This window comes from Nicotiana tabacum, chromosome 13 (assembly GCF_000715075.1).
Source record: "Nicotiana tabacum cultivar K326 chromosome 13, ASM71507v2, whole genome shotgun sequence".
Classification (NCBI taxonomy): Eukaryota; Viridiplantae; Streptophyta; class Magnoliopsida; order Solanales; family Solanaceae; genus Nicotiana; species Nicotiana tabacum.
In genome coordinates, this window is record NC_134092.1 from 32,208,862 (window position 1) to 32,219,935 (window position 11,074).

Here is an 11,074-nt window from a genome sequence, read left to right on the forward strand (position 1 = left end):
CCTGGAAGACCAATGTGGTGGCCTATGCCTTAAGTAGAAAGGCGGTGAGTATGGGTATCCTTGAATTCATTCTTGTTGGTGATAGACCGCTTGCAGATGATGTTCAGGCCTTGGCCAACCACTTCTTAAGGACACAGTTTAGCACTGTGATGCTAAGGATTTTACTATTGGGGATGATGGGGTATTGAGGATGCAGGGTTGGATTTGTGTGCCTAATCTAGATAGGCTACATGAGTTGATTCTTGAGGAGGCCTATAGTTCACGGTATTCCATTTATCAAAGGCCGGGCGGATTGCTTTAGAGGCTTGAGATTCCAGAGTCTCAATGGGAGCGTATCACCATGGATTTTGTAGTTGGGCTCCCACAGACTTCGAAGAGGTTTGATGCTTTTTGGGTGATTGTGGATTGGCTGACCAAGTCTCCGTATTTCATTCCAGTTGGGACTACCTATTCTTCGGAGCAGTTGACTGAGATTTACATCCGCGAGATTGTTCGCCTTCATGGTGTGCCGGTGTCCATCATTTCAGATCAGGGCATGCAGTTTACATGGCAGTTTTGGAGAGCAGTGCATCATGAGTTGGGCACCCAGATTGAGTTGAGTACAACATTTCAGCTTCAGACGGACGGACAGTCCGAGCACACTATTCAGATAAATGAGGATATGCTACACGCTTGTGTTAAAGATTTTTGGGGTTCTTTGGATCAGTTTCTGCTGCTCCCAGAGTTTGCCTACAACAACAACTACCAATCGAGCATTCAGATGGCTCCGTATGAGGCTTTGTATCAGAGGCGGTGTCGATCTCCGATGGGTTGGTTTGAGCTGCATGAGGCTAGGCTATTGGGTACTGACTTGGTCCAGGATGCTTTGGACAAGGTTAAATTGATTCAAGATCGGCTTTGCACGACGCAGTCTAGGCAGAAGAGTTACGCCGATAGGAAGGTTCGTGATGTTGCTTACATGGTTGGGGAGAAGGTACTGCTCAAAGTTTCACCCATGAAGGGTGTTATAAGTTCGGGAAGAAGGGTAAGTAAATCCCTCGGTGTATTGGGCCATTTGAGGTGCTTCATAGGATTGAAAATGTGGCTTACAAGCTTGCCTTGCCGCCTAGTCTGTCGAGTGTGCATCTAGTGTTCCATGTTTCTATGTTCCAGAAGTATGTCAGTGATCCATCATATGTTTTGGATTTTATCACAATTCAGTTGGATGGTGATTTGACTTATGATGTGGAGTCAGTGTCCATTTTAGCTCGACAGGTTCGAAAGTTAAGGTCGAAGGACATAGCTTAAGTGAAGGTGCAGTGGAGAGGTCAGCCGGTTGAGGAGGCTACTTGGGAGACTGAGCTGGAGATGCGGAGAAGATATCCATACCTATTTGAGACACCAGGTACGTTTCTAGGCCCGTTCAAGGACGAATATTTATTTAAGAGGGGGATGATGTAATGACCCGACTGGTCGTTTTGAGAGTTATAGCCCCATTTCCCCATTTTCTGATCGTTTTATGCTTAATAGTTGCTAAGTGACTTGTCAGGGTAGCTGGTTCGAGTCGGGAGAGGTTTCAGAATGAGTAGAGAGACTTAGTCGCAAGGTTTGAAGCTTAAGTTGAAAGGGTTGACAGGATGTTGACTTGTGTCTAAATGGCTCCGAATTAGAGTTTTGATGGTTCTGTTAGCTCCGTTGTGTGATTTTGGACTTAGGAGCGTGTCCTGATAGTGATTTGGAGGTCCGTAGTTGAATTAGGCTTGAAATAGCGAAAGTTGGAAATTTAAAAGTTTGACCGAGAGTGGACTTTGTGGTTACCGGGCTCAGATTAGGGTTCCGAGAGTTGGAGTAGGCTTGTGCTGTCATGCGTAACTTGTATGCAAAATTTGAGGTCATTCAGATATGATTTGATAGGCATCGAATGTGGAAGTTAGAAGTTCAAAATTTCATTAGGCTTGAATCGATGCGTGATTCGTGGTTTTAGCGTTGTTCGATGTGATTTGAAGGCTCGACGAAGTTCATATCGTGTTTCAGGACTTGTTGGTATAGTTGGTTGAGGTTCCGGGGGCCTCAGGTTAGTTTCGGATGGTTAACAGTTCAAATTTGGGATTTGAAAGATTGTTGAAGCACCAGCTCTGGTGCAATCGCATCTACGAAATTTTGATTCGCACGGGAGCACAGAAGCGGCCCTAGGGTAGCAGATGCGATTTTGGGCGAAGTGAGGATTTGTACTGGTGCAAGGGAAAATTCCGCACATGTGATCTCGCAGATGCGGAGGCTGGTCGCAGAAGCGGAGAATGGCTTGAAATCGCTGGTCTGCAGAAGCGATGGACTTGCACAAATATGCACCCGTAGGAGTGGGATTTGGGATCGTAGAAGCGGTTAGTCGGCCCTTAAGTGACCTCTGTAGATGCGGATTATTGACTGCAAAAGTTGTATCGTAGAAGCGGGATCTCTAGGCATTGTTTAAATTCGAAGGGTTGCGTGATTTTTCTCATTTAGACTTCGCAAACTCGGACTTTGTGGTCATTTCTATTCAATAATCTTGATTCCTCATTGAATTTCCCACCAAGTTTGTGTGTTTTTGAGGTGGAATTTGGGAGTCTGAGGCTAGGGATTTGGAGAGTTTAATTTGGGGATTTGAGTGGTAATTTGGTATCAGAATTTGGTAAATTTGGTATGGTTAGAGTCGTGGTTGAATGGGCTTCCGGATTTTGTAACTTTTATTGGATTCTGAGATGTGGTCATGGGGGAGGGGGTTGACTTTTGAGTTGACTTTTTGACTTTTGATTAAGAACTTAGTATTTTCTTATGGAATTGATTCTTTTAGCTCATGTTGATTGTATCGAACTATTTGTGGATAGATTCGAGGCATTTGGATGCCGTTTCGCGAGGCAAAGGCCTGTTCGAGTAGAAGTTTGCACAGTTTTAGGTAAGTAACAGTTCTAAGCTTAGTTCTGAGGGTATGAAACCTGAATTATGTGCTATGTGATTGATGTTGAGGTGACGCACATGCTAGGTGACAGGCGTGTGAGCATGCACCGTAGAAATTGTGATTTAGTCGTATTATTGATTAGGGTCACTTAGCATGAGTGTTGTGAGCCCGAGAGACTGGAGAGATTGGTGACTAAGTTGGGGCTTGGGTGTCGTGATGTGAGTGATATCTATATATATGTGGATGGGGTTGCATGCCGCAACAAACCTTATGGCTATATATATGTGAATCGGGTTGCACGTCGCAACAAGCCTTATGGCTATATATGTGTGGATCGGGTTGCGCGCCGCAACAGGCTTTATGGCTATATGTTGATCGGCCTACACACCGCAGCAGGTATCATTCAGTGTTGAGTGACTGAGCGTGAAGCGCGAGAATTGACACAGGAAGATTGAGTGCTCTGAGAGTGTGAGTACTTGAGATTTCACTGTGTTGCATCACATACGGTATTCACATTGACATGTAGCTATAGAGACGTCATACTCTTATTATCAATCACACTTGGTATATTTTATTTGTGCTAAACTTAACTGCTGAACCTAGAAGCATGCCTACTTTTCTGTATTGTTAAGCTCTGTATCTTTACTGTATTGTTTGAGCTCGTCACTGCTTTCAGACCATAGGTTAGACTTGTTACTTATTGAGTTGGTTGTACTCACGCTATACCCTGCACTTCGTGTGCATATCTAGGTATTTTCGGGTACGGCGGTTGCTGATTCCTGGCGTTTCATCAGTTCAGAGATCATCGAGCTAGCTGCCTTAGCGTCCGCAGACCTTGACTCTCCTCCTTTATCTTTTAGTCTTGTTTATATTGTTCTACTTTCCTAGACAGTGTTCCATTGGTTAGACTTTGTGGTTATGTAGATGTGCATGTACTCCGTGACACTCGGATCTTTTGGGAGAATTTTGTATTGAGTTACGATGTTTATATTCAGTTTTGTTTTTATGAAATTCTTACTTATTTAAACCTATTTCCGTATATTTGGGATTTAAAAATGTTGGTATGTGTGAGACATCGGCTTGCCTAGTACCATGATAGGTACCATCATGACATGTCGGGTTTTGGGGTCGTGACATGCTCTTCTTCGTTTCTGACACGAAGCAAGAAGACACTGAATACTGGATCTGTTCTTACTTTATATTTCTTGTTAGTTGAATCTTTTTTATTTGAGGGCAGAAGTATAACTTTGGCAAGCTAGCTTTTACAGTCTCTACTTTTGTCGATTTTGGAACTACTGGTAGTACTTGACATAAATCATATCCCTAATATTTTTTTAAACTTGAATAAGAATTTTACTCATACTATGAATTTAAAAAATAATTAAATTGGATTCTCTTGCTAAATAATTAATTAAAAGTTTTAATTATTTAGTTTTAACATAAAATATCATTTATTCTATGTTGATTCAGATCATAATATTAGTTCATCTCTTGTTTTGAATATTTAATCTTAATTATAATTTTATCCACCAAAATATTTATTTTCAAAGAGTAAAAGATTGATATGACATTTCACTTTTAGATCTTTATGTTTGTAGAATCATTAGTGGTATTGACTCTACCAACCATTTTTTCTCTTTCTCACACATTTAATTTTAAATATTTTCTTAGTTGTTGTTTAATAATTGGGTAGTTTTTAATATTATGCGAAAAATTGATTAAAAAATATTATTTGGGTAGGAAAATAGTTCAAATATAATATAAAAGTATATTATCGTGGGGTATTTTTTTTCTCAATTTCTAACTCTTTATGTAGTCCATTTAATATTACTTTTATTGTTTCTTGGTATTGGACATTATGGAGTGGTAATGTGTTGCCAATACGGATGATTCTTATGAAATTGATTTTATTAAACCTTCCTACATATTTTTAATAAGAATTTAATAGACAAAATTTTATTAATTTTAAAATATTAAATATTAAAAATTAGCATAAAAGGTATTGTAGTCCAAAAAATAGGTTATTGCAGTTATGTCCTCTTCCTATGAGTTCATTCGTTTAATATTTTAGGGCTATTTTGGTATATTAATATTATATTTGTACTTTTATAATAATACATACTCTCCTTTTTCTAAATGAATTTGGACAATATAATACATTCTCAAAGTAAATTAGTAATATGATACTATAATACGTTGTCAAATTATATTAGTAGCAGGAAGTTTTAAGAAGTATATCCTGAAAGTAATAGGATTACATGACTAGAGATATTTACTTGTTCAATTTTGTATGAATTAGACAGCCCGGAAGTAATTATACTAATAAGATTCTTAAAGGTAATAATGTTGGATTCCTAACATGTAGTATTATGTTCTAAAACTAATAGGATTATAAGACTAATATCTAGAATTTCGATTATGTCCTTTTATTATGAGTTATTGTGCTTAATATTATAAGACTATTTTTTATAAATCGATATTATGTTAATACTTTTATAATAATATAGATTAAAAGGATCGGGAATACAGAAATCCCAAAAATTAAAACAGCTTAGCATATATGCCTCAAAAAGCGACCTTAGAGATTTGTCGCAATCCTTCTTCGCGCTCTCTTCGTTATAAAAATTCCCATTTCTTCTTAAAAAATTCCCAATTCTCAGCTGAAATCCATTTTCAAGACTACTTGGACATGGAAGATAAGAAGAAACTCGCAAGAATAAATAGAATATGCATACGAAACCAGAAGCGGACTAAACACTCCTCAAATTGCAATGGTAACAACTTATATTGCCACGCTTAACTTTGATGTATTTAACCTTATTTGTGATATAAATTAATGAATGTTAGATATAAACCCTAAATTGGTTGCTTCGAATTCAAAACATCTTTTTCCCCAAACCTTTTATAACACAGAATTTTCTACTCGAAATATCTTTAAACCTCTCCAGGTACTGAGAATTAACATATTATTAGTAATACATTCTCATTTTGGTATATTTCCTTCTACAATATAAAAAATATGAATTTGGAAAAGATGGATTAAGCGTTCCATGATCCAATTTCTTTGTCTGTGGCTTATTTCGATCAAGAAATTCTTTTGGTCCAGCAATGTATGACATAAGCATGACCCTTCATATCTTTTGGCAGACTCAATGTTGAGTCATTTTATATTATTCTTTTTTTTTTCTAACTCAACTCATTTTTCGAAATAATGTCATGTGTTCTACAGAGAATGTTGTATACGCTCAAAACCGAGCTTGCCCTTCATATGACTAATCGAGACCGGAACATAATAGATCAAGGTTCAATTTTGTGTAATATCAAGCTATGATGCGAAGTTGGGTTACCGAGCTCGTGATTCAAAGACCGACCAAGATCAAGATCGGTCAAGATTGAGACCGAGCAAAAATAGAGACAGATCGAGATCGGTTAAGACCGAGCAGAATACAGACCGGTCGAGATCGGCCAATATCGAGACCGAGTGAAATAAAGACCGATCAAGTGCATGATCAACCAATATCGATACCGAGCTAAATAGAGACCGATCAAGTGCATAATCGGCCAAGATAGAGACCGAGCCAGAAAACAAAAAAGCCAATATATCCGTAATTAGGGCAACAATCCCGGCGAAAATCCCGGCGCATATTAAGGAAATGCCAATTATTTAATCTATCATGGAATTCCTTATGTATTTAGAATTATAAACAAAGTAGGACTTCCCCACTATATAAAGTGGTTTTTGATCATTTGTAAAGGACATTCGGGGGGGAATAAAAAATAACACATTACCTTCTTTGAAAGCTTGATTATCTTGTTACTCTATTCTTACATTAGCAGAATCTTTACTTGTTTGGAGGGTGATCAAAGCTAATTGATTCATTCGGTTTGCATTTACCTCTTTTATAGTTAATTTCAGTATTGATATATGTACATTTTCTCGGTTTGTATCAAAGTTATATCACGTATCCTTAGAGCCACGTAAAAAATTAATTGTTATCCTTTTTTCAGGTAAACAGTTTGGCGAGGGTGATCAAAGCTAATTGATTCATTCGGCTTGCATTTATCTCTTTTATAGTTAATTTCAGTACTGATATATGTACATTTTCTCGGTTTGCATCAAAGTTATATCACGTATCCTTAGAGACACGTATAAATTCAATAGTTATCCATTTTTCGATTAAACAGTTTGGCGCCCACCGTGGGGCTAAGGATAGTAGTGGTTATTTGATACAAATCTTTGTAAAACACACTATTTTACACTTGCTCTTGGAAGTATCTTTGATTTTAGACTAAAAATGGTGAACTCTCAGTTAATGCCCCTATATATCGACAATGAATCTGGCCATCAAGGTGAGAATAACAACGTGACGCCCGGGGATGAGAGGCCACCCACTGACCCCGTTGGGACTCAGGTCGTGGATCCAGTGGACGTTAATTCGCATGTGGCCAACGAAGCAAACCAACATTCCGGTCCCACAAACAGCATCTATGGTGGAACCCGATCTGAAGTTCGAAATACCCAAAATAATGGAGAAGACGGGATCAACCTGCATATGATCTTTGAAATACTGCAAGCTCAACAGGTGGCGATAGCTCAGTTGCAGAGCCAAACCCAGGCACCAAGCAGGGCTGAGCCCAGTCCACCCCAAGAAGTCACCCACATAATGGGGCCAGGTGTGGTAAGGTCAAATGAATAAGAATCGGGGACTAACCCCGAAATTATAAAAATGCTCGAGGAACTGACAAAGCAAATAGAGTCAGGGGAAAAGAAGATCAGGAACTGACAAAGCGAATAGAGTTAGGGGAAAAGAAGATCAAAATAAACGACAAGAAAGTGGAAACTTATAACTCCAGGGTTGATCAGATCCCAGGATAACCACCAATATTGAAGGGTTTGGATTCCAAACAATTCATACAAAAGCCCTTCCCCCCGAGCGCGGATCCCAAACCAATCCCCAAAAAATTTCACATGCCCGAGATTCCTAAGTATAATGGAATGACCGAGCCCAACGAGCATGTCACCTCTTACACGTGTTCCATTAAAGGGAATGATCTAGAGGACGACGAGATCGAATCCGTGTAACTAAAGAAATTTAGGGAAACCCTGTCAAAGGGAGCAATAATATGGTATCATAATTTACCACCTAACTCTATCGATTCTTTTGCCATGCTTGCAAATTCTTTTGTAAAAGCACACGCTGGAGCCATAAAGGTTGAAATTAGGAAGTCAGACCTTTTCAAGGTAAAGTAGAAAGATAACGAGATGATATGAGAGTTTTTTTTTATTTCAATTCCCCCCTTATGTGTTGTATTCCAAAAAGCGCAAGAGGGGGACTAGACCTTACCTCCGAAAATACAACAATGGTGATACCATCACCCCAAAAATAGGAAGATGAAGTTCAACCCTCCTTCCTGAGAACGTCTGAACAAATTAGCTAACAAAGAAATTAGATTTTTCATACTTTGTCCTTATACTAGGAAGTTGCCATTTATCTAGGAGTAAAGGTCATTTTGCACTGTTGGGCATTTGTTGGAATGAATGAAACAATCTCCTCTGATTTGTTGCGGTAGCCAATTTAGCAAGACAATCAGTTACCTGGTTACCTTCTCTGAAGTAGTGCTTGACATTAACTCTAGCCTGTTTAACAATGTAGGAAGCTCTGTCAATCACCATCTTTATCTTCACATTGTTGGTGTCTCCTTCTGCGAGCATATCTACTACGACCATTGAGTCCAGTTCGAGAGAAAAATTAGTGTATCCATTCTGGCTATACCATTTCCCTCCAAACTCAGCTGCTTTAGCCTCCGCCATGGTATTACTATCACAAATAATAGGAATAGAAAATGCCATAATAAGATCCCCTTGGCAGTCCCTGACCACCCCTCCAATGCTTGCTTTTCCACTTTCCTTGCTAAAACTACCATCCGTGTTAGCTTTGACAGTTCCTGGTAGAGGGGGTTCCCATGTAAATTGCATCCATTTTTGGGATGGTCTGAGTCTCTCAATTTTATCACATAATAAGGGCCATTACATATCAGTGTAGTCACCAGGAACAAAGTTAGAGATAGCTGCTTTTAAGGCCCAAATGCTTTGATGTCTCATAGTGTTTAACTAAAACTTCTTCTGTTTTCCATATCTACACGCATTCCTCTATTTCCAAAGTTTCCAACATATGATCGTGGAAGCTATCTTTAGGATTTGATTATGTACTTTATTGTTGGCGCTTGTCTCCCACCATCTCTTGAAGGTAGCAATAACAGGTTCCTGTTGGTGTTTGATTCCAAGTGCATTCCCAATGGAATTCCATATGAAGTTGGCAGCATCACTACTGTTAAGACATGTTGTACTATTTTTACATGCGCAGAAGAACAACAAGAACATCTGAAAATGATATTAGTACCAAATCTGCAAATAACATCATCAAATGGCAACCTATTTTTAAAAATTCTCCAGGTTATAAAAGACATTTTGAAGGGGATAGAATTATGCCAAATTTTATTTATAAACTTGTTCTTTTTCTTTTTGAATCTAATAGAATGACATGCTGAGTTAGAAGAAAAGTTCCCATCATTAGAAATAATCCAAACGGGGAAGTCATCTTCATTTGGATCCCCAATTTTCATATGAGCAATACTATCAGTAATATGATCAGGGAGAAATTTATTGAGTTTGCCAATATTCCATTCTCCATTATCCAAGAACTGTTTCACCTGTACTTTAGTAAACCTCCCACCTCCTTGTAAAAGATTGGCTAAAACGTCTTTGGCAGTCCAGTTGTCCCACCAGAAGCTACAATTACCTTTCTGAACTTCCCATTTAATGTTACTCTCCGCTTTGTTCCTGATTTTGAGCATGTTTTTTCAAATATGAGAATTATTTGGATTTAGCCTTTTGTTCACCGGATGAGCTCTTTTGCAATATTTACTCTTGAGAAAGTTGGCCCAGAGGGAAGGTTGAGTTCTGAATCTCCACCACCTTTTAATGCTAAGTGTATAAATGATATCCTCCATTTTTCGGACACCAGTTCCTCCCTCATCTTTAGGGAGACATAAGTTGTTCCATGAAGACCAATGATATTTATTTTTACCATCATTGGTGCCCCAGAAGAAGTTTGCAAAGTGTTTCTCCACGAGCTTGATAATTCCTTTAGGAGGATTCATAGCAGACAGAATGTATGTGGGAAGGGATTGCAGAACATGTTTGATCAAAATTATTCTCCCCATAGAAGACAACATATTGGCTTGCCATCCATTGAGTTCTTTTGATAATTTTGGAGAGCATACCATCAAAGAGATTGCTAGTATTTCTCCTATAGTATATAGGTCACCCCAGATAAGAGAAAAGGAAAGACTTATCCATATAACCAGTAGTATTTCTAATTCTATTGATCCTTGTGGCACAGGTGTGAGGGGCTGTAATAAAGAAACTCTTGCCATTGTTAACTTTCTGCAAAGAAGCCTTTTTATACTTGTCAATAACCTTTTTGATAAGCTTGATAGTCATGTTGTTGGGTCCACAGAAAATAACAATATCATCGGCATAAGCCAAATGGTTGATTATTGGAACTCTGTGATCCATGCTAAAAGGAGTGAAACTAATAAAGTCATTCAGCTCATTGAGAGATCTGGAAAGAACCTTAGCTCCGATAATAAACAATGAAGAAGATAAAGGATCTCCTTGTTTAAGGCCCTGAGTAGATGTGAAAAAATCAGTTCTAGCCCCATTAATGATGATAGAGTACCAGATTCCTTGTAGAATCCCCCAGATAAGGTCAATCCAATTTTTGAAAAAGCCAAATTTCCCCATTACTGCCATCGAAAAGTCCAGGACATTCTGTCATAGGCTTATGCCATGTCGAGTTTTATGATAACATTGCCTCCTATGTTCTTCTTGCTCACACCTTGAGAAATCTCCTGGGCTAGAAGAATATTTTCAGTGATCAATCTACTTTTAACAAAGCCACTCTGATTCTCTGATATGAGTTTCCCGAGGATAGGATTCAGTCTTCTAGAAATGATTTTGGAGATAATCTTGGCCGTAAAGTTACTCAAACTAATAGGTCTCAAATTCAAGAAACTACTAGGAGAGTCCACTTTAGGAATAAGAGCTAGGCAAGTATGAGGAAAAAACTTAGTAAGTCTCCTACCATTGAAGACAAC

At 38.5% G+C, this 11,074-nt stretch overlaps 1 protein-coding gene across 1 annotated transcript; it reads right to left on the bottom strand.

Moving 5' to 3' along the window:
* Positions 1-9,775: 9,775 nt before the first annotated feature.
* Positions 9,776-10,721, bottom strand: LOC142168056 (uncharacterized). Its single transcript, XM_075228713.1, has 2 exons — positions 10,343-10,721; positions 9,776-10,224 (listed from the first exon to the last, which is right to left on the bottom strand). The coding sequence occupies exons 1-2, from the start codon at positions 10,719-10,721 to the stop codon at positions 9,776-9,778; spliced, it is 828 nt and encodes a 275-aa protein (XP_075084814.1).
* Between the last annotated feature and the right edge of the window lie 353 nt (positions 10,722-11,074).

Excerpts from the sequence above, each read along its gene's own strand:
- LOC142168056 (XM_075228713.1), bottom strand. The coding sequence starts at position 10,721 with ATGGGGAAATTTGGCTTTTTCAAAAATTGGATTGACCTTATCTGGGGG. Across the intron at positions 10,225-10,342 it reads GAAAGTTAACAATGGCAAGA|GAGAAATACTAGCAATCTCT; the intron begins GTTTCTTTATTA and ends TATATACTATAG.